The 23,433-nt window shown below is 37.0% G+C and overlaps 3 protein-coding genes and 1 pseudogene across 3 annotated transcripts; 2 read left to right on the forward strand and 2 right to left on the reverse strand.

The window, feature by feature from the left end:
* Positions 1–42: 42 nt before the first annotated feature.
* On the reverse strand, positions 43–1,991 carry LOC127935380 (serine/threonine-protein kinase DCLK1-like; annotated as a pseudogene).
* Positions 1,992–12,554: 10,563 nt separating this feature from the next.
* Positions 12,555–14,738, forward strand: LOC127935922 (fatty acid-binding protein, heart). The gene is made up of 4 exons (XM_052534145.1): positions 12,555–12,722; positions 13,757–13,929; positions 14,203–14,304; positions 14,453–14,738. The coding sequence occupies exons 1-4, from the start codon at positions 12,650–12,652 to the stop codon at positions 14,504–14,506; spliced, it is 402 nt and encodes a 133-aa protein (XP_052390105.1). The 5' UTR covers positions 12,555–12,649; the 3' UTR covers positions 14,507–14,738.
* A 174-nt stretch (positions 14,739–14,912) lies between these two features.
* On the reverse strand, positions 14,913–17,851 carry LOC127935919 (zinc finger CCHC domain-containing protein 17). The gene is made up of 8 exons (XM_052534143.1): positions 17,570–17,851; positions 17,332–17,411; positions 17,192–17,249; positions 17,008–17,108; positions 16,717–16,808; positions 16,496–16,596; positions 15,291–15,415; positions 14,913–15,174 (listed from the first exon to the last, which is right to left on the reverse strand). Exons 2-8 carry the CDS (start codon positions 17,404–17,406, stop codon positions 15,016–15,018), a joined length of 711 nt encoding a protein of 236 aa, XP_052390103.1. The 5' UTR covers positions 17,407–17,411; positions 17,570–17,851; the 3' UTR covers positions 14,913–15,015.
* Positions 17,852–17,933: 82 nt separating this feature from the next.
* LOC127935918 (U5 small nuclear ribonucleoprotein 40 kDa protein) lies at positions 17,934–23,314 on the forward strand. Its single transcript, XM_052534142.1, has 10 exons — positions 17,934–18,193; positions 19,300–19,429; positions 19,574–19,667; positions 19,803–19,968; positions 21,250–21,372; positions 21,475–21,595; positions 22,474–22,556; positions 22,703–22,764; positions 22,847–22,950; positions 23,072–23,314. The coding sequence occupies exons 1-10, from the start codon at positions 18,083–18,085 to the stop codon at positions 23,119–23,121; spliced, it is 1,044 nt and encodes a 347-aa protein (XP_052390102.1). The 5' UTR covers positions 17,934–18,082; the 3' UTR covers positions 23,122–23,314.
* The last annotated feature ends 119 nt before the right edge of the window (positions 23,315–23,433 follow it).

Genomic DNA, 23,433 nt, shown 5'->3' on the forward strand with positions numbered 1-23,433 from the left:
TCACATATTGAAAGAACTAACCCTTGAATCTCTTTATTTCAAATATTGGAGATCTCACCCTCAGACACATTATCCCAGTAAGGGGACAGAAAGTGGTCTTCTCCGTTCTGGATGAGACGGAATAGTTCCTCTTGATTATGGACTACGGAATAGAGGAAACCCACCCAGCACAAAAAGTATGACATCCATAGCCCAAACGTCTACTCCAACACCATAACCTGTTCATACATGTACACATGCATAGCTGAACATTTGAAATATCATGTTAGATTTTGGTGTCAGATCGTGTTGCTAAACATTTTAAACCTTAAAGTATTTGCTTGAGATTTAGGACAGAGCTGTAGCTCAGGTTTTTTGTGTCCAACCAGTCCCAGCTATTCTAAATGAGTAGCCTACAGATCCTACCTGTCTCAGCAAGTACCTCTGGAATAACATATGAAGGTGTGCCACAGACTGTGAACACTGGCTCTGTTACCACCATGGCTAATCCAAAATCGGCCAACTTCAGATTCAAACTTCCATTGCCATGCCGCTGGACCTAAAATTCAGTAACACACAAAAAAACGATGAGCTGAATATTATATATATCATTACACTGTTTTAAAATGCATGTCCATTTTTCAAAATGATGTCTAACAAAGTAGCTGGTTGAAAAGTCCTGCGGGTTTTTTAAGGTAATGAGTGACCAAACTTTACATCGCTGCTTTTACTGTTTGACAGTTGAGGGAATAATGGCTCGTGCTCACCAGCTGATCCTTCTGGTTGAAAAGTCTGATTTTAATAAATAGATTCTTATTAAACAGTTTTCTCTGATAAATACTGTTGGAAAGTTAGATTCATTTAATTTAATTGATTTGTTCGGATCTTTTATAAAAATAAACAGATTCCCTGTTCCTATACACCGATTCTCTGTCCGATTCCCATGTTTAAACTAGTTTAAGTAAATTTTGTTGTATATAATAGTAATATTATATTGGTTGTTTCTATTAGCCTATAAATAAATAAAAAAAAGTATTGGTACTCTATGAAATAATGTTTAACTTTATGTATTGTATTTTGAGCAGTGTTGTTAGTGTTAAGCAGAGTTAAATCTAAACTATTAAAAATCTTTTTCAGTTACTGAAATTAAGCCGAAATAAAATAAAATCTAAATTACAGGTGAACAATTTTAACTTAAAAACTAAAATGAAAAATGTTGCCTTAGCGGTTAACTATAAGTTGTTTTTAAGATGAAGTACTAAAATTACAATTACAAAAAAAGTTACTAAAGTAACTGAAATAACAATTAAATAAATCTATATGTGGACTTTATTTTTCAAAATTTAATAAATTAAAGATTACTGGAATATGTTTTTCTATTTCAAAATTTCATACTTCATGGTTTTTTTTTGTTTTTTGTTTTTTATCAGAGCAGTCATAGCTTTTTCTGACTGAAGATAGTTTCAAAGAAAATCCTACACCAAATTTATCATAAATAAATTATTACAACTGACAAACACATAACAAAATTACTCAAATAAAAACAAACATATAAAAAAAGTTAATTCAAAATTTAAAATAATAATAGTATATAAATTATACTAAAATAACGCTGATCTTGCGTGACTCGTATCTCTTTACCAGTAGGTTTTCAGGTTTGATGTCTCTGTGTGCGATGCTCTTGCTGTGGATGTATTCCAGAGCTTGACTGATGTCTCTGCACCCCTAGGCTCAGTAAACCTGCCGCTCTGTCTGATAGCATCAAACAAGTCTCCACCAGCCACTAGCTCCATCAGCAGGTAAACATGGGTGTCCGTGTGATGAGAACGAAACAGCTGTATGAGGCGAGGATGTTCCAGACTATGCAGCAGTGTGATCTCATTCTGAACCATGTTACCACGTCCCTGCAGCTTTGCGTTGTCCACAATTTTCATAGCGAAAGTTTAAGCCAGCCCTCTCACAAGGCACTCCCTGAACACCGCGAAGTTCCTATCTCCTACCACCCGCCCCATGTCATAAACAGCACTCAATGTCCTCCACCGACACTTTGGCACTGTCAGGTAATATGTTACTCTCTAAGTCTTTCTGCTCAGCTGTTTCCTGCTGATTAATGGCCTGCTTAGTAATTATCTCCAAATTAAGAACTTCATCCCAGTTTTGAGGAACAATTGGGCTTGATTTTGTATTGGCAACATGCTCTTCTGCTTTCAGTGATCTTTGTTGCATTTTTTCCATGTTGTTCTGAGATGAAGTACTTTTATTACTGTGGTTATTTGCCTGTCTGGTTGAGAACATTGACTTCTTCTGATTGAAGGTATAGGAGGGCCACATCCTCGACAACTCAGAAGCTTCTCTCTTTCCTTCCTCCTTCTTTATCTTCTTCTCATCTTCTTTCTGCAGGTCATCTCTCCTCCTCCATAGTTCTCTCTGCCTTTCTCTCTTCACCTTTTCTTTTTGCCTTCCAACAGGCTGCAAGTTGTTGACAGCTGTTGATCATGTACTGTAGGTAAGGTCACCTCGGCTCTTTTGTCATCATCATAGAAACCACTATCTACCTTAGTGGCCTTGGGTCTCAGGATACGCTCCCATACCCTCAGCAGATGTTTGCTATGGTCTAGTTTTTTCGGATATAACTCATCTAGTGCTGCATGTACCTCATCAAGGGATGGTCGGCTGTTCCCAAAGGCCAGGAAGGCATGGTCAACACAGAAGAAGTCAGCAAAGCTGTGGATTTCTCGTCCAGCAGGGCTAAAGAGTCGTCGTATTCGAGCATTATTTCAGCACGGGAAGCCACACATCTGCCATTAGTTACTCGAAAGTCTGCAAAGCACGGCAATTCAACAGCAATGAAATCTTCTGCACGTTCTCCTGTCCACATGGATGCACCACGGTCATGATTCTTTTTAATTCCACCTGCGCAGATATCATGAATTCTATTGCACCTTTGAGGTACAAAAATCACAAGCCTGCACCAGTGCCCTGGCACACTGACACTACACGTACCCTTAGGTATGTAGACAGACGGAGCGCCAATGAAAAAAAAAAGGACCATCTGCAGGTTTCGTATGAAATCATGAAAAATGCCTATAAGGTGTTTCAGAAAGCTGCAAACTCTGCAAAATGCAAACATTTTTCTGAACTTATTTCTAATAATTGCCATAAACCTCAAGTTCTCTTTGCTACTGTAAACTCTGTTTTAAATCCCTCTGTGCATCCCATCTTAGAGCCCTCTACTGCTCTCTGTGACAATTTTGCAAAGTTATTTGTTGATAAGATCACAGTTTTAAGATCTCAATTGTCTAACTCAGTGTATACACATGATGTTCCATTATGTTCTTCCATCTGGTCTGAGTTTGAGTCGATTGATCTGGACACATGTAATGAAATTGTTGGTCACTTAAAACCCACTATCTGTCCACAGGATATTATTCCACCTTCTTTCCTTAGGCAAATTATGGACACAGTTGGACCGGGCCTGTTACTTTTAATTAACAAATGCCTGTCAACTGGTTCCTTCCCTAACAGTCTGAAAGTTGCTGTGGTGACGCCATATCTTAAAAAAAAAACGAATCTCGATCCTTCCACTCTTTCTAACTATCGTCCTATTTCTAATCTACCTTTTATTTCGAAGATCCCTGAGAGAGTTGTACTGATTCAACTACAATCATACTTATCTGCAAATTCTCTCGATGAAACATTTAAATCTGGTTTTAAAGCTCTACACAGTACTGAATCTGCTCTTTTAAGAGTGTCAAGTGATATTTTCACTGAAACTGACTCTGGGAAATCAATGGCCTTAGTCTTATTAGATTTGAGTTCTGCATTTGACTTAGTTGACCATGAGGTCCTGTTGCGACGTCTGGAGGCATCCGTGGGCTTTCGGGCGTTGTCTTGCAGTGGTTCCGCTCTTATCTGAACAATAGATTTTTTAGTGTCCGTATTGGTCATCAATCCTCCACTAGTGTACCTCTGAACTGCGGAGTCCCACAGGGATCAATCCTCGGCCTCATATTGTTTATTCTGTATCTGTTACCTCTGACTTCCATCTTTAATAAATATGAAGTATCCTTCCATTTGTATGCCGACGATACTCAGATTTATTTTCCTTTAAAACATAATGATAAAAATGGTAATATTTTATTTTTATCTTTAAAGACTTTTTTGTTTTCTCTTGCTTTTGATGCTCATTGATTCTGATACGATTACTGCTTACTTTTTCTTTTGTTTTATTTTTTCAGTTATTTATTTTGTCCTGTACTGCTTTGCATTTTATTTCTCCTATGTACAGCACTTTGGTCAGTCTTGGTTGTTTTTAAATGTGCTTTATAAATAAATATTGTATTGTATTGTATTGTAAGACTGAAAAGGTTGCAGAGAGGAGGCATTTGGGCACTTTGGCAGTTTAATCCTTTGATCTGGAACCACCGGCGGCGCCAGGGGGGGTCTTGGGGGGTCTCAAGACCCTGCCAAAAAATGCCTTGACCCCCCATTTGACCCCCCAGCCTCTTCCTGATTAAAAAATATATATATTCGGGATAAAGATCCAAAAATGTTTCTCTTCAAACTACGCAGAACAATAATAAATAATAATTATTTCGACATTTATTCATACACTGAACCGAGAACCGTTTCTGTCGGACGCGTCCGATTCGAGAACCGATGAGCTGATGATAACTGCGCATGCGTGATTCAGCGTGAAGCAGACTGACACAGAGCGCATCTGAACCGAACTGATTCTTTTGGTGATTGATTCTGAACTGATTCTTTGCTAATGTTATAAGCGCGGGTAAACCAAAGGCTTGAATGAAGGGCAATCATCGCCAATGACGGCATTACATCGAGCGCAAAAGAACCGGTGAACCATTTTTTTTTCAGCTGGTTTATTTGATCGAATTGTCCGAAAGAACCGGTTCACTTGAGCACCTGCTCCTTTGCCCCTTAAGTGCCCTTTTGTCAAAGCAAAATTTCCTCAATTTTTTTGTTGTAATAACATAAACTTTTGTGAATGCCTGCCCACGCCCAATCATAATATTATTACAATTTATTAATAATAATTTAGCCGTAAATAAAATGACCAACATGATGACAGTTCACCTGACTACGACCTCATCCAACCGGGAAGATTCCTCATGCTGCAAGCGCATTTTTTAATTGCTAGAGGATATTTTCAACACCGTGGTAGCTGGTAAGTGGTGTTTCATTCTCAGCGAAGTGATTTTGGTGTTTATTTACTTATTATTATTTAACAAGAACGATGTGATGTGAGAACATGCAGATACGTTGTTTATATTGCTGTGTGTAGCCTGTAGTGTAGAGTAACACTAGCGTGCTGCTTGAGGGAGAAAAGTTTCACAGGCATCGAGGGGTCTGGTCTTTTTTATGTTATTTGACTAAACTTTTATTATATTACAGTACTTATTTATTTTTAACACGTAAAAATAATTATCACACCACTGGTAAGGCTTATTCAGATTTTCTCATTCTCTGAATTATCATTATAAAAATAAAAACAATTCAGAAATGAATTAAAATATAATTATATTTTAAATGTGATGCAAATATTTTTTCTACAAAAGCAACAGTGTTTACAACAGCAAGACCACTTTAGCCTGTAAACTCAATAATATCTCTCTGGAAATAAATGTAAAAAAATCAATGTCAATAAAAATGCATAATATACCTGACATGAAAGTGCAGTGTGAAGGATATGAATAACAAATGAAGCCTGTCATTTGTTTACATTGCAAAGGTGTTTTTGTTGTTTAGTAGCAGAAATATGCAGTTATTAGCCATGTCCACTGTATTTTTTGTTGGTTTTCATGAGACCCCCCTTGAAAAGACCAGGACCCCCCCATTGCCCCCCCAATCAAAATTGTCTGGAGCCGCCACTGTCTGGAACACATTAACATAAACTGAGACGATACAATTTGTTATGTTTTTTGTTAGTTGAGGAAGATGTTCAAAGATATGCTTTGTTCATCAAGAGTGCAACACACAAACCTGCAGATTTTGGAGGGGGAAAGAAATCAGTTTTTGGTGGGAAAAATATTTATACAGGCGAATTAAAGAGGAGGTGTGCAACATTAATAATTAAGAGCAGGTGTGTATTAAGGAGCAATGCCGAGACAAGAAGATTCTCATATTGCACCTCATGCTCCAAGGGGAACGGAAAAGGACCAAATCTGATCGTGCCAGATCAATTTACTCTGGATGCAGCTTGTTTTTCTTTCTTTCTCCCTTTCTTTCTTACTCCCTAAATATATGTCTTTAAGAGGAAGGATGCAGACCAGGAGACTTTAAGAAATTGAACACCAAATCAGTAAAAATTAGTTACACTTTGACATCATTACTTATAATTTTTTTAAAGGACTGTTATTAGAACTGTGCATATTAATTAGTAATCCCAATTTATGTTCTTGTTTCTTTGCACAAAGCACTATTGAAAGGAGTTTTTAATTTTTTTACTTTTTATGTTTTGAAAAAAGAAATTTATTAATGACATATTAAAATTATTCTAAATATTAAATATTATTATTGTTTGTTTTGTTTATTCATTGTCAGGATAAATTTTATGGCACAGAATAATAGCGAAATAACCTATAATCATTACGGGAAAAGTCTGGATATTCTTCAAATGTAGAGTAGTTAATTGGCCTAGTTAAACTTTTACAGTCACTGCCCCATCTCATTGAACGTATTTATTTATGTTCATAGATATGTCCGGCAAGTTTACAAAATGGTTAAAATGTCTGTAGTCATGATGAAATCAACGCGCACCTCTTAAGAAACTTGTCAATGTCTCTGAGGATTCATGAAAGTAAAAAAAAAACAGCCTTGAATTTAAAACTTTGGACCTGAACGGTGTTCACCAGCAACACTCAATCAGCGTCTCTCAGACGTGAGGTAACACAAGGATATCACGAAGCTGCATCTTTTGGAGAGGCTACGTTACTGGATACTCCACATCTTGCTGCATGAGCATCTCCCCGATAACACACAGATAACTGAAACACACACACACACAAGGTTTGTTTGAATATATTTAAAAGGGTTTTCATCATGTTTCGCTGTATCAATGTGCACCCTGACAAAAGTGAAGTGAAGTGACATTCAGCCAAGTATGGTGACCCATACTCAGAATTTGTGCTCTGCATTTAACCCATCCGAAATGCACACACACAGAGCAGTGAACACACACACACTGTGAGCACACACCCGGAGCAGTGGGCAGCCATTTATGTGCGGCGCCCGGGGAGCAGTTGGGGGTTCGATGCCTTGCTCAAGGGCACCTAAGTCATGGTATTGAAGGTGGAGAGAGAGCTGTTCATGCACTCCCCCCACCCACAATTCCGTCCGGCCCGAGACTAGAACCCACAAGCCTTCGATTGGGAGTCCAACCCTCTAACCATTAGGCCACGACTTCCCATAAAATAAAATACATATAGCAATAACCTGCCTGCACTCCCATGGATTTATATATATATATATAGGACAGACCAAATTTTGGACACACCTTCTCATTCAAAAAGTTTTCTTTATTTTCATAACTATGAAAATTGTAGAGTCACACTGAAGGCATCAAGGACTATTTGACCAAGAAGGAGAGTGATGGGGTGCTGCGCCAGATGACCTGGCCTCCACAGTCACCGGACATGAACCCAATCGAGATGGTTTAGGGGTGAGCTGGACCGCAGACAGAAGGCAAAAGGGCCAACAAGTGCAAAGCATCTCTTGGGGAACTCCTTCAAGACTGTTGGAAGACCATTTCAGGTGACTACCTCTTGAAGCTCATCAAGAGAATGCCAAGAGCGTGCAAAGCAGTAATCAAAGCAAAAGGTGGCTCCTTTGAAGAACCAAGAATATAACATATTTTCAATTGTTTCATACTTTTTTGTTATGTATATAATTCCACATGTGTTAATTCATAGTTTTGATGCCTTCAGTGTGAATCTACAATTTTCATAGTCATGAAAATAAAGAAAACACTTTGAATGAGAAGGTGTGTCCAAACTTTTGGTCTGTACTGTATATATATATATATATATATATATATATATATATATATATATATATATATATATATATATATATATATATATATATATATATATTAGTGATTTACTAGTGAAAGATGCAATGAAATAAATTAATTATATTTAATTCAATAAATAAGCCAATCAGCTGTTCCCATCCTTTTTTTCCTGCACACATTCTCTGCTTTATATACCTTCCACCCTACCCCCATTATTCGTGGCCTTCCCTATTTTGGTTTAAGGCAGGCCTATAATTATTGTAAACTTCTCAAGACTTTCCACTCTTTGTCTGCAGGTCTCTCATTAGGCTGTTGTCATGGTTACTGTTCACACAGCAGTGCTGCTTTGTGTGTATGTTTGCTCTTAGATGTCTGCTGGCTCTGGCTGTGTGTGGACAGCTGTACATGGACATATGGGTTGAATGCACATGTCCAGTAGAGGGCAGCGGGGGAAATCAGTTCAGTTGAGTCCTGGGTCATGCTACCTCAATAGGATTATTTATTTGGTTGTTTGCTAATATGTTTTTTTTTTATTTATTTTTTATGGTCTTTTGTGCTATCATCCACACATGCAAAGTTGGATGATAACAACTGCAATACAGTAATAGCCTAGTTAACAATGTATAATGTATAAAAGGCTCTTAATGATTTAATCTATGTCATCTCTTGGAATATGAGAAGGCCATCACTCATCATCAGAATGCATTTTACACGTCTCTCTATTCTGACTTGTGCTTGCTCTTATGAAAATGTAACATTGTTCTTAACAGCATTTGTTATAATAACGCTAGACTATAAATCATTACCAGGCCAATAATTAAAAAAAAAATCTATATAGCATTTGTTATGAAAAAAAAAAACAGCCTGTACATTTAGAAACATCTACAACAGGCCACAGTTATATCTCACAGTTTTGATAAAAACAAACAAACTCAGAATTACCTTCGCAATTACCTTTTTAAAAATAAATAAATAAATAAATAATTCAGCGGCGTAAACGGCTTTCATTCTTTAGGCCTAGGCCTATTTGTAAGAATTTAATTTGTTTTAAAATATTATAAGAATAATGAAACTTTAAACTGAACGTCATGTAAATAGATTACAAGGAAATGTAATTGTGCATAAATAAAAAAGTCGCGTTCACCTGCAGCGGTAACCATAGCACCCGCGATTTCCGTTCAGTATCGTGGACAGCGCTACAAAAAGTGAGTAGGCCTACTGTGTTTTTGCTTCGCGTTATTATAGATTTACACTGCACATATTTATAATAAACCCCTGTTCTGTTTAAAAAGATAGTAGATGGTTAGCTAATTGTGCTAAGTGCTCCACACGACATTTACGATGCGCGAGGCGAACCTCGACGGATCTTAAAAAACGTGCACCACTAAAGAGTCATTCGCGCATTATTTACATAACATTGCATTCTGGTTAATGTGTATTATTTTCTAAAATTAATTATTAACAATAAGTAGACCTCCATGTTGAATTTGCTACTTAGCAAAATGTGATTTGAATTGCTGATGACCAGAATCTAACAGACATGCCACCAAGATATATAACGATAGATATTTAGCTTGGATTTGGATGACTTGTTTTCGTGATCTGTGGTTTGTGTGTTTTAAAAGGAGGTTGACGTATCACTACTTTCTCTTTCTCTTTCTCTCTCTTCCCTTCCCCTGTTTCTCTCCATCACCTGTTTGTATCAAATGTCCAAACACATGAACTCTGCATACAGTGTTTAGTTACACATGTGTTGGGTTAGACAAAGTGACCGTCCACTCAGTGTAAGAGTGTGTGTTAAAATACCAAGGTGAAAGCCTGCATATTATAAATCATTCCAGAAGTGGCGTTATACAACACATAAGGTTCTATCATCCTCATTTTGAGAGAACTGGCCTATATTTCACATCATTTGGTTTACATGGATCATACAAGCTTCCAAAGTCGATGGGAAAAACTGTGATAGCAGAAATAGAGTCCTAGTTGTAACTGTTAGTGAAGTGCAAAATGTCTTTGCTTTGCTACTTCAGTCTAATATTTATTTACTTGACAAACACTACAAAAGTCAGAAACCATCGGAATGCTGTCAATATTGACACAACCTGCAATGTCTGCAATTTATATCTTGCATTTATAATACAATTCAGCAGTAATTGATCAATGTCAGTTCATAATAATCTGTAGATTGATGTGACAAAGGGAAGGGTGTGTGTCTGTGTGTATTTGTACATGCATGCTCCAACAGGTGCATGTTCCTAAGGATGTGTGAAAGTTTACACATCATGTTCCCTCAGGGGAATGATGAGTACAAACAGGGAAATCCTGGAACATTTCCTCTAAAGAAACTTCTCAGGAATTGAACTGTTTTATAAATTGCTGAGGTAGTTGTAGTGTTAATTTTATATTATTTATGTACTATAATAGTATTCATTAATATGTAGAATTATATATATTTTTATATTTGTGACCCTGGTCCACAAAACCAGTCATAATGGTCATTTTTTTTCTAAATTGAGATTTGTACATCATCTGAAAGCTGAATAAATAAGCTTTCCATTGATGCATGATTTGTTAGGACAATATTTGGCAGAGATCCAAATCTGGGATCTGAGGGTGCCCAAAAGTAAAAAAAATAAAATTGAGAAAATCACCTTTAAAGTTGTCCAAGTGAAGTGCTTAGCAAATTACGATTCAGAAAGTAAGAACAATATTTTTTTTTTTATTAGTTTTAATTTGATTAATTGTAGTAGTTCAGCTGCAGTGTGTTTATTTTAGTTGCATGATTTCAAATTTTCTTTTAGGTTTTTGGAAGTTTTTCATCTAATAATTATTTTTACTTTATTTCAGCCTTATTTTAATTACTGTTAAAAGCTGTTATTGGTCAAAAGAACCTGCACCAAATGTCTAATGTTCAGGATCTATGAAACAGCTACTCTCTGATAATAGTCTTCATCTTAACGTTACAAACTTAAATTAAAACATTCAAGAGTTCAGCATTTACCCCAGACCTTCTTGTGTGCAGTAATGGTATTCAGATCCTTCCCGCAGTTGTTTGGGGGAAAGCTGTTCCACACATGCTTGCTGAAACAATCGTCTTTTTCATACTGTGTGGCCTCATTCACAAACAATTGTAAATTCAGCCTTGCTGCTCAAAGGATGGGCTGAGGAAGAGGTGTAGCGTTACTGTTGCAATGTTTTGGTGAAACAGCAACTGATACGGTGAGATCTGCACGGTCTCTTACTGAGCAGAACAGCCAAGAGTGTAGAGGGTGGGAAGAAAGAGTCCTCCGACATAAGGCCATGTCCTCAGTGACCTGTAAAAGAAAGAGACACAAAGAGAATATGGCCTGACCCTGGCCCCATATCTATCATTCCTTCCCCCTCCACACTGTGCTCTCACTCTCTCCCTTTCTTGCTCTCTAAGCCACACTTAAAATGAATCAATGCATAGATAATGCTTAGAATGTTCCTCAATTGGAAGTCACGTTCGATAAAAACCATCTGCTAAATGAATAAATGTTAAGAGCAAAATAGCAAACAAAATGTTTTTTATTTTACATAACAACAGTAGCACACATATAAAAAAAAAAGTTAGGTTTTTCATTAGCAAAATTAACATGAAAGAGGAACTGACTTTATCCATTCACTAAAAATCAACTTCAGACCATTTGATTAAATGTAATTGTAGATACTGGCTCAGAAAAGTAAAGTTAGATATTTTATATTCTATAAAAAATTGTTTAAGTTAACGTTAGACTGTAAATAAAGATTATTGGAGTACATTTTACATTAAAAATGTACTTCATTAGTATAATGCAGCCATTTCTTTTTAATTGTTGTTTGTTTGTGAAATTTAATAGCAATTTCTGAGCGAAAACACAATTTATTTTAGTATAGTGGATATTTAGTGTATGCTCATTTGCCCTATTTAGATTATCTTTGCTTTCATTTAAAGTTATTTTTTAAAAGATGAACAGTTTAACAATGCTATTAAATATAATTTTAGCATATCTCAAAATGAACATCCTTTTTTAATTTGTATATTATAATGTTGTTTTGTTTAATTAAATTTACTTGTAGCATTTTAAAGTATTTTAGTTTTTTAATTTAATGACACAAATATTATAGAATTTTAATATCAGCCATTTATTGTTTTTTAATATAACTATTGGCTTATCTTTATAAGTCCATCCCAAATCGAGTCTTTCTTTAGAGGCCAAATTTGGAGCCAATTTTGGACCAATACATTTACATTTATTCATTTAGCAGATGTTTTTCACGTCAAATTCATATGGATACTCTAAAGAAAGTGAAATGTTTTCACATGTCTTGCAGCGATTTTGACTGCCTTATCTTTCACTAGTCTATCTTTCATAATTGATTCTCCAACGATTCCCATCTCCCCATCTCTCCGACCCCCCCACCGCCCGTCTGTCATCTCATCTCTTCTCTTCTCTTCTCTCCAGACATTGCTCCTCCCTCATCCACCCCCCAAGCTTGTATGACATCACAAACAGCAGTTTTAAATCAACCAGTAAGATTGCAGGAGCTCAGTGTGGTTGTCTTACCCTCCTCTCTCACTCACTCTTTTTTTCTCGCTCTCATTCTTTCCTCTTGTTCTCTCACTCAGCTCTAAACATGGCAGACATTTTTGTTGGCACATGGAACTTAAAGGAGAGCAAAAATTTTGATGACTACATGAAAGCCCTCGGTAAGTAAGGAGGGGGTGAGTGCTGTGGATGTATGTGGTGTGTATTGCTTTCCTGCTAAATACAGGGTGTGCCTTTTGATACGTGTAAGCACATGTCATTTGGTTTTGTGTTTCTGTTAGCTTCAGAGTAGGAAATGTGATCTGAGGAGCATTTATTTTGCAGGTGCATGTGTGCTGCTATGGGTGTGCATGGGTATGTTTAAGATGGAGTGCATGTGGTGCAGGGAGGGTCTCCCTCGAAGAACATCACACACGTGTTTTCACACACACCACCAGATTCTTGCTGTAGTGTATGTAGACTGACTGTAGAGCTACTGTGGTTCTTTTGTATAAAATACAATGAGCCCTTTATTTTGCCAACTTGATTTTTGAGAAAAAAATTACATGTACATACTGCCTTACTGAATTTGAAACTATATCACAACCTTGATGTTTTTTTACACAAAACATATGGATATGTATCTCAGATGATTGTTGGTCGTTTTTAGCCAGTTGTGTAGTATTTGTGATTTTGAAATAGTGTTGAGTGACGTGTAGCTTAAGAGTGGAAGATGAGGCGGAAAAAATCAATCAGCTTGCAACACTATGGTGATAGAGGAAGGAGGGAGGCAAGTGTGGTTTTTTTTTCTTTCGACCAACCGCTTTCAAATTCACTGCTCTTCAGCGAACTGCAATGAGCCCTGATTTTCTGCTCTTTATCTGTGGTCAAAGAATAGTCTGCCCCATCTGTATTTACACACATTCTCCCTCACAGTATTTGCTGAACAAATCAATAGTAATTGCTGCATTCTCCCAAAACTGCACATGTGCTGATTTGACCATTTTGACCATTCCATATGTTTTCATTCGTGACTAACCCCTGAATATGTATATGCAATCTTTGTTTAATTATTACTCAGCCCTTAAGATATGCAGATGCTTTCTTCATTTGCATTTTTTCTAATAAATGGTGGTCCCTTTTATTAAATTTCTCTGCATCTGGAATGTTGAAATGACTTAAATGATAAAGTGTGTGTGTTGTGTTTATTTATCAGGCGTGGGCTTTGCCACGCGTCAGGTTGGCTGTATGACCAAGCCCACAACTATCATTTCCATGGAAGGCGACGTCATTTCACTTAAGACCGTCAGCACTTTCAAAACCACAGAAATCAAATTCAAACTGGGAGAGGAGTTTGACGAGACCACTGCAGATGACCGTAAAGTCAAGGTAATAAAATCTAAAATTGTAAATTGGGTGAAAAACATTTAAGCTCATCTTGGATAACACAATAGGGTCTTGTTGGTGGGATACAAGGGTTTCTTTGAAGCCCCTGTGGGAGATTGACCTATCCCATGAGATTCATCGGGTCAATCATAAATGTAGACATAGAAAAGCCACTCAATGCTGCTCCTGGGTAGCAAGAGAAAAAATAATACTGTTTTCCAATTAAGAACTCTTTGTCTTATTACCTTTCCCCTGCTGCTTCTGTTTGTCCATCAGTCTGTGGTAACTTTGGATGGAGGCAAATTGGTTCATGTTCAGAAATGGGACGATAAAGAGACGACCCTGGTCCGAGATGTCAGTGACAACAACCTCACTCTGGTCAGTATTGTGTACTTACAGAAAGTGCCTCTTTTTGCTGGGAACAGAATGTTTTGCTGCCCATTTGGTAATTACTTCTGCCAATATTTATGGGTGTTTGAGTGAATGAATCAGCATCAACAGACTAACTTCTCTCTTTTATTAACAGACATTGACGCTTGGTGACGTTGTATCCACACGACACTATGTGAAAGGGGAATAAAGGGAAACCTCGGTCACAACCCGTCCTCATCAGTGGTTTTGTACATTTCCAATGGTTTTTCTGTGGTGGTCTTCCATTTCATTTGCACCGTTCCTCAAAAAACTAAATAAAATTCCAACCTCATACCTCCAGATGTCTGTATTTGAGCTCATACACTGGGTGTGTAATATGCTTCTTCAGTCAGTGTTATGGCATAAGCCTTTGGTCTGCAATAAATGACATTTGCTCCAAATTGACCGTGTGCAATTTATTGTCAACATTTCCAGCTCCATGTGTCTGTGTGTTTCTGGGTGAAAGGCCAGTTGGAGGTTGCGCAGTGAATCTTTTAACCTTCACACGTGAAGCCAGTTACTTTTAATGGCCAAACATTATCAACAAAAACATTGAAAAAAAAATACATTGCAAAATCTTTTAGATAGATTTAATCTTGATGTACATGCAAAAAAATAAAACCTGTTCTTTCACAAGCTTATACATGCATACCACAACTATTTCGCAAACCAAAATGATCACTTTGTCTTGTGTTTGTGTTTCTTGTGTTTTTTCTTCTTTTCTGAGTGTGCGTGTGAATGCCTTGGCCGTTTGGCGTCTTCATCGCAGCTATCAGATGAAGAGTGGTCTCTTTTCTTCTCTTTCTTTTTCTTCTTTTCTTTTTTAGACTTCTTTTCCTGCAGGAGAAATGCAAAGGGGCATCATGACCAAGCAAATGGACAAGTAAAACAAGAGCAGAGTTACACAACCGCTTACTGCCAGCATGTCATCTGGTGCAATAATTTTGCTGTACCTTTTTACGTTTCTGTGGCTCTGACTGGGTTTGCTGAGTGGTTGGTGGTGGCTGCTCCTCCTCTTCTTCTGGCACTAAACTGTACTGCAGTCCAGGCTTGGAGAAGCAGTCCTTTGCAAAGTGACCTTACAATACAGACATACAAGTCATTACTTATGACTTAAACAGTCATAACAGATGTTCAGGGATTACACTCAATGTATCACAATTTACACAAAAATATTAAGCAACATGACGGTTTTCAACATTAATAGTATTAAGAAATATTTCTTGTGCAACAAATCATTATATTTGAATGATTTGTGAAGGATCATGTGACAATGAAGACTGGAGTAATGAAGCTAAAATCTCAGCATTGTCATCAAAGGAATAAATTACATTATAAAATGTATTACATTTACATTTATTCATTTAGCAGACGCTTTTATCCAAAGCGACTTACAGATGAAGACAGTGGAAGCAATCAAAAACAACAAAAAGAGCAATGATATATAAGTGCTATAACAAGTCTCAGTTAGGTTAACACAGTACACGTAGCATGGGATTTTAACTAATATAATCAATAAAAAGAAAACAGATAGAATAAAAGAATAGAGCAAGCTAGTTAGAGGTCTTTACACATACACACACACATACATATACAATTGCATAATAAATGAAAAGAAAATAGAATACAAAAAGATTAGAAAGGTAGTTAGATTTTTTAAAGAATAGAATTAGAATAGTGAGTGTTAAAGTTAGAGTATAAAAGTACTAAGTTAGTATTAAAATAGAAAAGTTATTTAAAAAACATTTCACAATTGACTTTTTATTTTATAAATTTTTTTTACAAATAAACCCAGCCTTGGTGAGCATAAGAGACTTATTTAAAACACATTTTAAAAATCTGACCCCAAACTTTTGAAAGACATTGTAACTACAAAAATGACAATCAGAAACAAAGAAATGTAAGTACTGTAAGTAACATCACTAGCACGGCCCTTCATATAATCTGAGTTAGAGTTGTTTTTCAGTAGATTGTCTTTATTTTACAAAAACATGTACTTAAGTCAAGGTACTGAAGAAAAACATATTATTTTAATATGGCTGAATCTTGTTGAAATACCATTAGGGTCGAATTTAAGATAAAAATATGCTGTTTGTAATGGGGTAAAAGTCTAATGTAAACTGGAACTGGGTCAGATTGACAACCTGGGGCTTCATACCTCTGCAGCCACACTTTTTGCATGTGGTGTTGAGCACAGCCTCCAGCGTGATCTTCTGCTCAGTATGATCTCTAAACTGTCTCCGGCGACGTTCATCCTGTCTGTGTGAATATTAATTTACGCACAATTTGGTATGGTTATGAATAAAAATACTTAACTTCCTATAAGTACAAGGTTTGGTTTGCTCAAACAAAGCACTCATGTACCATAAAACCACTTACTCTGCCATAACATTGTTGGGGTCTAGGTCCCGCCCAGTGCCTTGATTGACACACTTCATAGAGAAGGACAGTTTTACTTTATCATCTCTCATCTGATAGTGAATGGAAATCAAAAAGTATGATTAAAATACTGTTTCTGAATTCTAAGGACACTAAACCCATCTTCATTCAGTCCTACATGTAAAATCACAGCATAAATTTATCTTTTAGTATATGCAATGTAAATATGTTGGTAACAGTATAAAATGACACTGATATTGTTGTATTAGCATACATGCAAACTGAATGTACCTCTCTGCCGATTACTTTTATCCACACTTGTTCCCCTACATCAACAATTTCAGCTGGGTTCTCCACCCGACAGGATGACATCTCACTCTTATGAACCAGACCTGCCAATATCAAACAAAAATAAACAAAAATATGTGTGTGTTCATCTTCATTAGCACACATCTTGTTAACTCTCCAACCGTACCTTGTTTTCTGTATCCTGGAATCTTAACAAAAGCACCATATGTTGTGACAGAAACTACCTAGTAAATAAGAAAACAAGAAGGTAAATAAATCGATATTTGGACATTTTGATGTGATTTGTATTCTGCATGTTGATCTAACCTCTCCCTTCACAATGCTGTACATAGGAGGCAGGCCATCCAGACCAACTGGCTCTCTTATCTGCTCCTCTGCCATCACACCTACAGAGGTACACATGAGGTTTGCCATCTGTCTGTAGCTAGTCTGCTAACTAGTCATGCTGAAGCATGAAACAAAACTAAATCTGAAGATGCCATCGTTAGTGTTTATGTAATGCATCTCACGCCAGATTAGAATATGCAAAGATCAATGTACTTACCCGATGGACTGCGGGTCAGATCTAGGAGAGATTATTATTTCTTTTTATGTCTAGGAAGGTTTACCGTAATTTGAAAATAATCTACAAGATGAGTGTAAAGTGGACGTGCTAAATCGTCGCAGTTTAAATTACAAAAATCATTATCCAATAAAGAAAATAATAATTGTAAAATAAAATGTTAATGCCGAGAGCTACGTTACTACGCTACAAAACATCCCAAAGCAAAACGTAAATACATTTCGAGCAGTGCGTTCCCCTTGTTTGGATGAAACATGAGTTCCGTCAGTGAGTGGCAGTGCATTGTCTTCCGGTTCAGAGATTAAACAGTAACCAATAAGATCGCGTTGTGCGTGAGCCAGCCAATCAGAAGCCTTCATGTTACCGGATGTGTTTTACTCGGCGAGCGTGTGTAGCTCTGTAGTGGTTGGTGGCTTGAAATCATTCATTTGAAAAGAAGCCGATAGTTTTGATCGTTTTTCATTTATCGTAGGGGTTTGAGTATTTTTCACAACAATGATCGAACCGAAGAAGCGCGGCGCAGAGATGGCAGTGGTTCCCGCCGGAGTGAAGAGGCCCCGGACAGAGCTGGTGGCAGCTGCGCAGTCCCAGCAGCTCTCTGCTATGGTAAATAAGTCTTTGTGACGTGACGTACAGCCAAGTATGTTGACCCATACTCAGAATTCGTGTTCTGCATTTAACCCATCCAAAGTGAACACACACCCGAGCAGTAGGCAGCCGTTTGTGCTGCAGTGCCCAGAGAGCAGTTGGGGTCTCGGTGCCTTGCTCAAGGGCACCTCAGTCGTGGTATTGCCAGCCCAAGACTCGAACCCACAACCGTAGAGAGTTAGAAGCCAAACTCGACTTCCAGACTGAGAGCTGAATTCGAAGGAAAAGACTAGCTAGCCTGGGGACCAAGCTGTCTGTTGTATGCTGGCTGTATTGTATTTATGGGACTTTGGCTCATCCTACTGATTTTAATCTTTTGAATTCAATTAAATTCAATTTTGTTTGTATAGCGCTTTTTACAATACAAATCATTTCTAAGCAACTTTATAGAAAATTAAATCTACAATATTTAGTGGTAGCTTATATGTGGTGATCAGTTTATGTGCATATGACAGGAATTTTCAGAAAAATTAATACAAGACTGTCAACCAGACGGTGAAGACCTATTAACAGTAATTATTATATGATTGCATAGTAAGTAGCAATATTTGACTAAACTTGTCATCCTCTTTAAAACATGTAGTGAAGCCAAAAAGTACATTTTCCCATAAAAGTGAGAGAGGCCTTAAACGATGAATATTTTTCATTGAAAATTTCTGTATCTTACATCACGAATGTTACAGAGACAAGCATTATGACTGAGTCATTTAATCATTCTTTCAGCAGATTCATTCAAAAACAGATTTGCTCACAACCAAAACAGGTCCTATTATTTTTATTATTACAATGTGTTTATGCAAGTTTAAGCATTATACACACTTAACCCCACAATTAACATCAACAAAAAAAGAGACAACAATGAATTTAAAACATATTGTGCATAGAAGCAAATGAGAAGGATTTTCGATTCCAAAAATACATTGCCATCTGCAGTCAAAGTTTAGTGGGTGCATGGTTGAGGGGAAGCCTCATCATCTTTGAGTATTTATAACAGCGCATGCATAAACCAGCATTAATCTCTCTCTCTCTGTGTGTGTGTGTGTGTCTGTTTGTGTTCATGTCAGGGCCCCCCGCGCAGCTCCAGTCTGCAGGCTCCTATAATGCTGCTCTCTGGTCATGAAGGTGAAGTATACTGCTGCAAATTTCACCCTAATGGAGCCACATTAGCCTCCTCTGGATATGACCGCCTCATCTGTGAGTCACATGACATTTGGTATTTTATTATTATATACATGTTATTATTATTATTTTTTAATGTGTTTGTAGTATTGATGTAATGATTCCCATGTGTGTTTGAATTGCTTTTGGTGATTGTGTCTAATGTCCATGTTCTTGTAGTGCTGTGGAATGTATATGGAGACTGTGATAACTACGCAACACTTAAAGGCCACAGTGGAGCTGTGATGGAGCTTCATTATAACACGGATGGCAGGTGCGTTTGTGTAAAAGACTAAATTAATTAATCATTTACACTGTCATTTTAAATGTTTATAGTATACTGTAGGTTATATATTCTTCTATAAATGAACATTCTATCACATACTAAGTGTGTGTTTGTGTCCTCCAGTCTGCTCTTTTCAGCCAGTACAGACAAGACGGTGTGTGTGTGGGACAGTGAGACAGGGGAGCGTGTGAAGCGTCTGAAAGGACACACGTCCTTTGTGAACTCATGTTTTCCGGCTCGGCGTGGACCACAGCTGGCCTGTACGGGCAGTGATGATGGAACTGTAAAGGTAAATTCAATTCAGTCTAGACTCGAAACTCTGACTTTGAGAGAAAAAAAAGCTCTATTAAAATTGTAACATTTTTGATTAGGGCAAGGATATAGTGGAAGAGCAGCTACAGCATTAAATGTTGAGTTAAAACATGGCTATAAAATTAAAGGTATAGTTCACCCAAAAATGAACATTTGTCATTACTCCTGCTTGTTTCATTCCAAACCCATATTTTGGAAAACAAATGAAGACATTTGAAATGTTATCTCATCATTTTTGTCTATCAGGTAGACCTTAATTAGGTTAGACACCATATTGAATGTAACATAAGCGATAGACTTACAGTCTTTACAATGGCACGCACTGTATATAGTAGGGTTGTGCCGATAGATGATAGTATCGTGTATCAACGATAGTCAGAGATATAAACATAAGCAGATTTCTGTCGATAATGAAGACTATACATAGTATAATCTATCTATACATAGACTATTACATAGTATAACTTTCACAACTCCCAACCCTTTTTTGTGGTGTTTTTGTCTACTGAATACCTTTTTGGAAAGCGTTTTCATTCCTGTTATAAATTCAGTATCATGCTACATTGATTTAGTTCTGTAAAAGTCTTTGCAACCAAAATTTTCATGCTTCAAATATTATAAATAGACATAGTAAATGTAACCCATATGAATCAAGTGGATTAATCCAAGCCTTCTGAACAGAAATTATCGCTTTATATGGCACAACTGATTTATTATAGGCTTTTATTCACATAAACTTTGACCAGTGCACATACATAGAGCACATCAAATGTATCAATAAAAATATTATACCTGTTCACCTGCATGCCATGTCACCATGTGTCATTTGTTAGAGGTTAAGTATGTTGATGGCAGTACAGCAATTGTTCTGTATCCTTCCTCTATCCTTCCTTAGATCCAGATTATAGCTTCGATCTTTTAACCATTATGCCACCACCTTTCAATTGCTACACCTCAGTTTTCAAAGAAAACAGGCCCTTATTGTTTAAAGAGAAACTGAAAATTGTCTGTCAAACTGTTGTGCTCAAGGGGAAATTCATTCCAATGCAACCTGGCTTGTGAGCCCGACCCATTCCCATTTCTGTCTAAAATCTCTGCTGTCCTGTCTTGTATGAACAGGCATATAGTCATTAAATAAAATACATTTTGATTTCTGAATTCTGAGTCTTTAGGTTGCTGTTTATCATTCATTTTTATTGTTGATTGAAATGTCTAGATAAAACATGAGAGAATTTGAACTGTTCATGTGTTATTTTAGCTGTGGGACATCAGGAAGAAGGCCTCTGTTCACACTTTCCAGAACACATATCAGGTTCTTAGTGTTTCATTTAATGATACCAGTGACCAGATCATCTCAGGAGGCATCGACAACGACATAAAGGTTTGTGTGCTACAAATACTCTGCAACTGATGTCTGGGCTCTTGTGCCCGAATATGTTTGGACCTATATTTAATGCTATGTGTATGTGTTTTTGTGTTGTAGGTATGGGACCTCAGACAGAACAAACTGATTTACAGTATGCAGGGTCATGGAGACTCTGTGACCGGTCTGAGTCTCAGTGCAGACGGATCCTACCTTCTGTCTAACTCAATGGATAACAGCGGTAAGCATAAATGCTTATGTGCAAAGGATAGGGGTCAGAATTTTTTTTTCTTTTTTTTTTAATGTGTTTGAAAACAGTAATGTATTTAAAAATGTAATTTATTTCTGTGATGGCAAATCAGAATTGTTAGCATACTTACTCCAGTCTTCAGTGTCACATGGTTCTTCAGAAATCATTCTGATTTGCTGATTTGGTGCTTAAGAAACATTTCTTATAAATTGTAAAAAACGTGACTTATATGCTGAATACATAATTAAAGCTGCGGTAGGTAACTTTTGAAGCTCTAGCGGTTAATAAACAGAACTGCTTGCGTCTTGCGGAAGAACATCGTAGCCGGAACTACTTCTCTCTGTTTATGTCTATGAAGAATCACAAAGGTACTGGGTTACTCCGACGCGGTCTCCCCGAAGCAATCTAAAATAGTCTGAATATAAACACTTTTTATAGGTGCACCCTAGTGATTCCAAACACGGTTTGGAAAATGGATTCATGGTGTACTCGCTTATTATATACATTTTTCTACATTTTGAACACAAACAAAGTTACAGATCGCAGCTCTGATTGGTTGATTTCTTACCGGGAGCGGTCTGTTACTGCAAATGGCAATAGGACCACTGGGAGGAGCCAGAGGAGCTAGATTTTTTGACAGATTATCTGTCTCATATTCTACTGTCAGGACATAATGACAGGTTTAACAAATATGTAAAAAAATATATTTTTACAAAGTTACCTACTGCAGCTTTAATTTCTAAAAATATATGTATATATTTTACTGACGCCGAACTTTTAAATGGTAGTGTATGTGTACCTGTTATTATTGTGTGCATGACTGTGTACATCATCTACATATCGTGATTTTCTGTGTGTGTCTGGAACAGTGCGTGTCTGGGATATCCGTCCATTTGCACCAAAGGAGAGGTGTGTGAAGATCTTTCAGGGAAATGTCCATAACTTTGAGAAGGTAAGCACAATCCTCTCTGTATATTTACAAAAAAAAATGTATCAGTTCATTCTTATGAACATTACTGATGCTGAGCTGGTAGTTCATACTGCCAGGCCAAAGGTAATATATTTTACAAAAAGTTTATTTTTGTGTGTGTGTTTTAGAATCTTCTCCGATGCTCTTGGTCTCCTGATGGGAGTAAGATTGCAGCTGGTTCTGCTGACAGGTATGGGTGTTTTTGTGTGGGTTATGCAGTGTTTGCACAGTATGATTATGTCTGAGGTTAATGTGATGTGTTTGTGCTGTAGGTTTGTGTATATTTGGGACACAACATCCCGTAGGATCCTTTATAAGCTCCCTGGTCATGCTGGGTCGGTGAATGAGGTTGTTTTCCATCCAGAAGAACCAATTGGTAAAATACATTTTTATTAAAATATTATACATATCCGGAATTGAAAAAGGAGCACATTCCTCCCATACTGTTTACCCATTTCGGCTCCATGTGTGATTCCATTATTTTATGTCTCCCACAGTTCTCTCTGGATCCAGTGATAAGCGTCTTTACATCGGAGAGATTCAATAACTGTGTGTTTGTGTGAGCGAATGTTGTTTATGTGACTGTCTGAATGTGAGCGTGAGAAGAGGATGGGTAGAGGGGGATATGATTTGGACTTTTACCAACAGTGTTTGATTTGAAAACCGCTATGACCAACTGCAGGGTAAACATGTTGAATGATGGCTTTTTGTTATGATTTTTAATAAACCTGTTTCTAGAATTATGTGCACTGTCAGTTTGTGTATATCCAGTTAATAACTGGAAAAGAATGACCCATGTTATCCAAAACGATATAAGAAATACAGTTATAGAATTAGATGTATGATAATAAGATAAACA

Source organism: Carassius gibelio, chromosome A19 (assembly GCF_023724105.1).
Source record: "Carassius gibelio isolate Cgi1373 ecotype wild population from Czech Republic chromosome A19, carGib1.2-hapl.c, whole genome shotgun sequence".
Taxonomy (NCBI): Eukaryota; Metazoa; Chordata; class Actinopteri; order Cypriniformes; family Cyprinidae; genus Carassius; species Carassius gibelio.

Bases quoted from the DNA above. Each gene is read 5' to 3' on its own strand.
- LOC127935922 (XM_052534145.1), top strand. From the start codon at position 12,650: ATGGCAGACATTTTTGTTGGCACATGGAACTTAAAGGAGAGCAAAAAT. The intron at 12,723-13,756 runs GTAAGTAAGGAG...TTTATTTATCAG, and splicing joins TGACTACATGAAAGCCCTCG to GCGTGGGCTTTGCCACGCGT. The intron at 13,930-14,202 runs GTAATAAAATCT...TTTGTCCATCAG, and splicing joins CAGATGACCGTAAAGTCAAG to TCTGTGGTAACTTTGGATGG.
- LOC127935919 (XM_052534143.1), bottom strand. From the start codon at position 17,406: ATGGCAGAGGAGCAGATAAGAGAGCCAGTTGGTCTGGATGGCCTGCCT. The intron at 16,809-17,007 runs GTACATTCAGTT...ATTCACTATCAG, and splicing joins TAAAAGTAATCGGCAGAGAG to ATGAGAGATGATAAAGTAAA. The intron at 16,597-16,716 runs GTAAGTGGTTTT...ATATTCACACAG, and splicing joins CCCAACAATGTTATGGCAGA to ACAGGATGAACGTCGCCGGA.
- LOC127935918 (XM_052534142.1), top strand. From the start codon at position 18,083: ATGATCGAACCGAAGAAGCGCGGCGCAGAGATGGCAGTGGTTCCCGCC. The intron at 21,596-22,473 runs GTAAGCATAAAT...TGTCTGGAACAG, and splicing joins TAACTCAATGGATAACAGCG to TGCGTGTCTGGGATATCCGT. The intron at 22,557-22,702 runs GTAAGCACAATC...TGTGTGTTTTAG, and splicing joins ATGTCCATAACTTTGAGAAG to AATCTTCTCCGATGCTCTTG.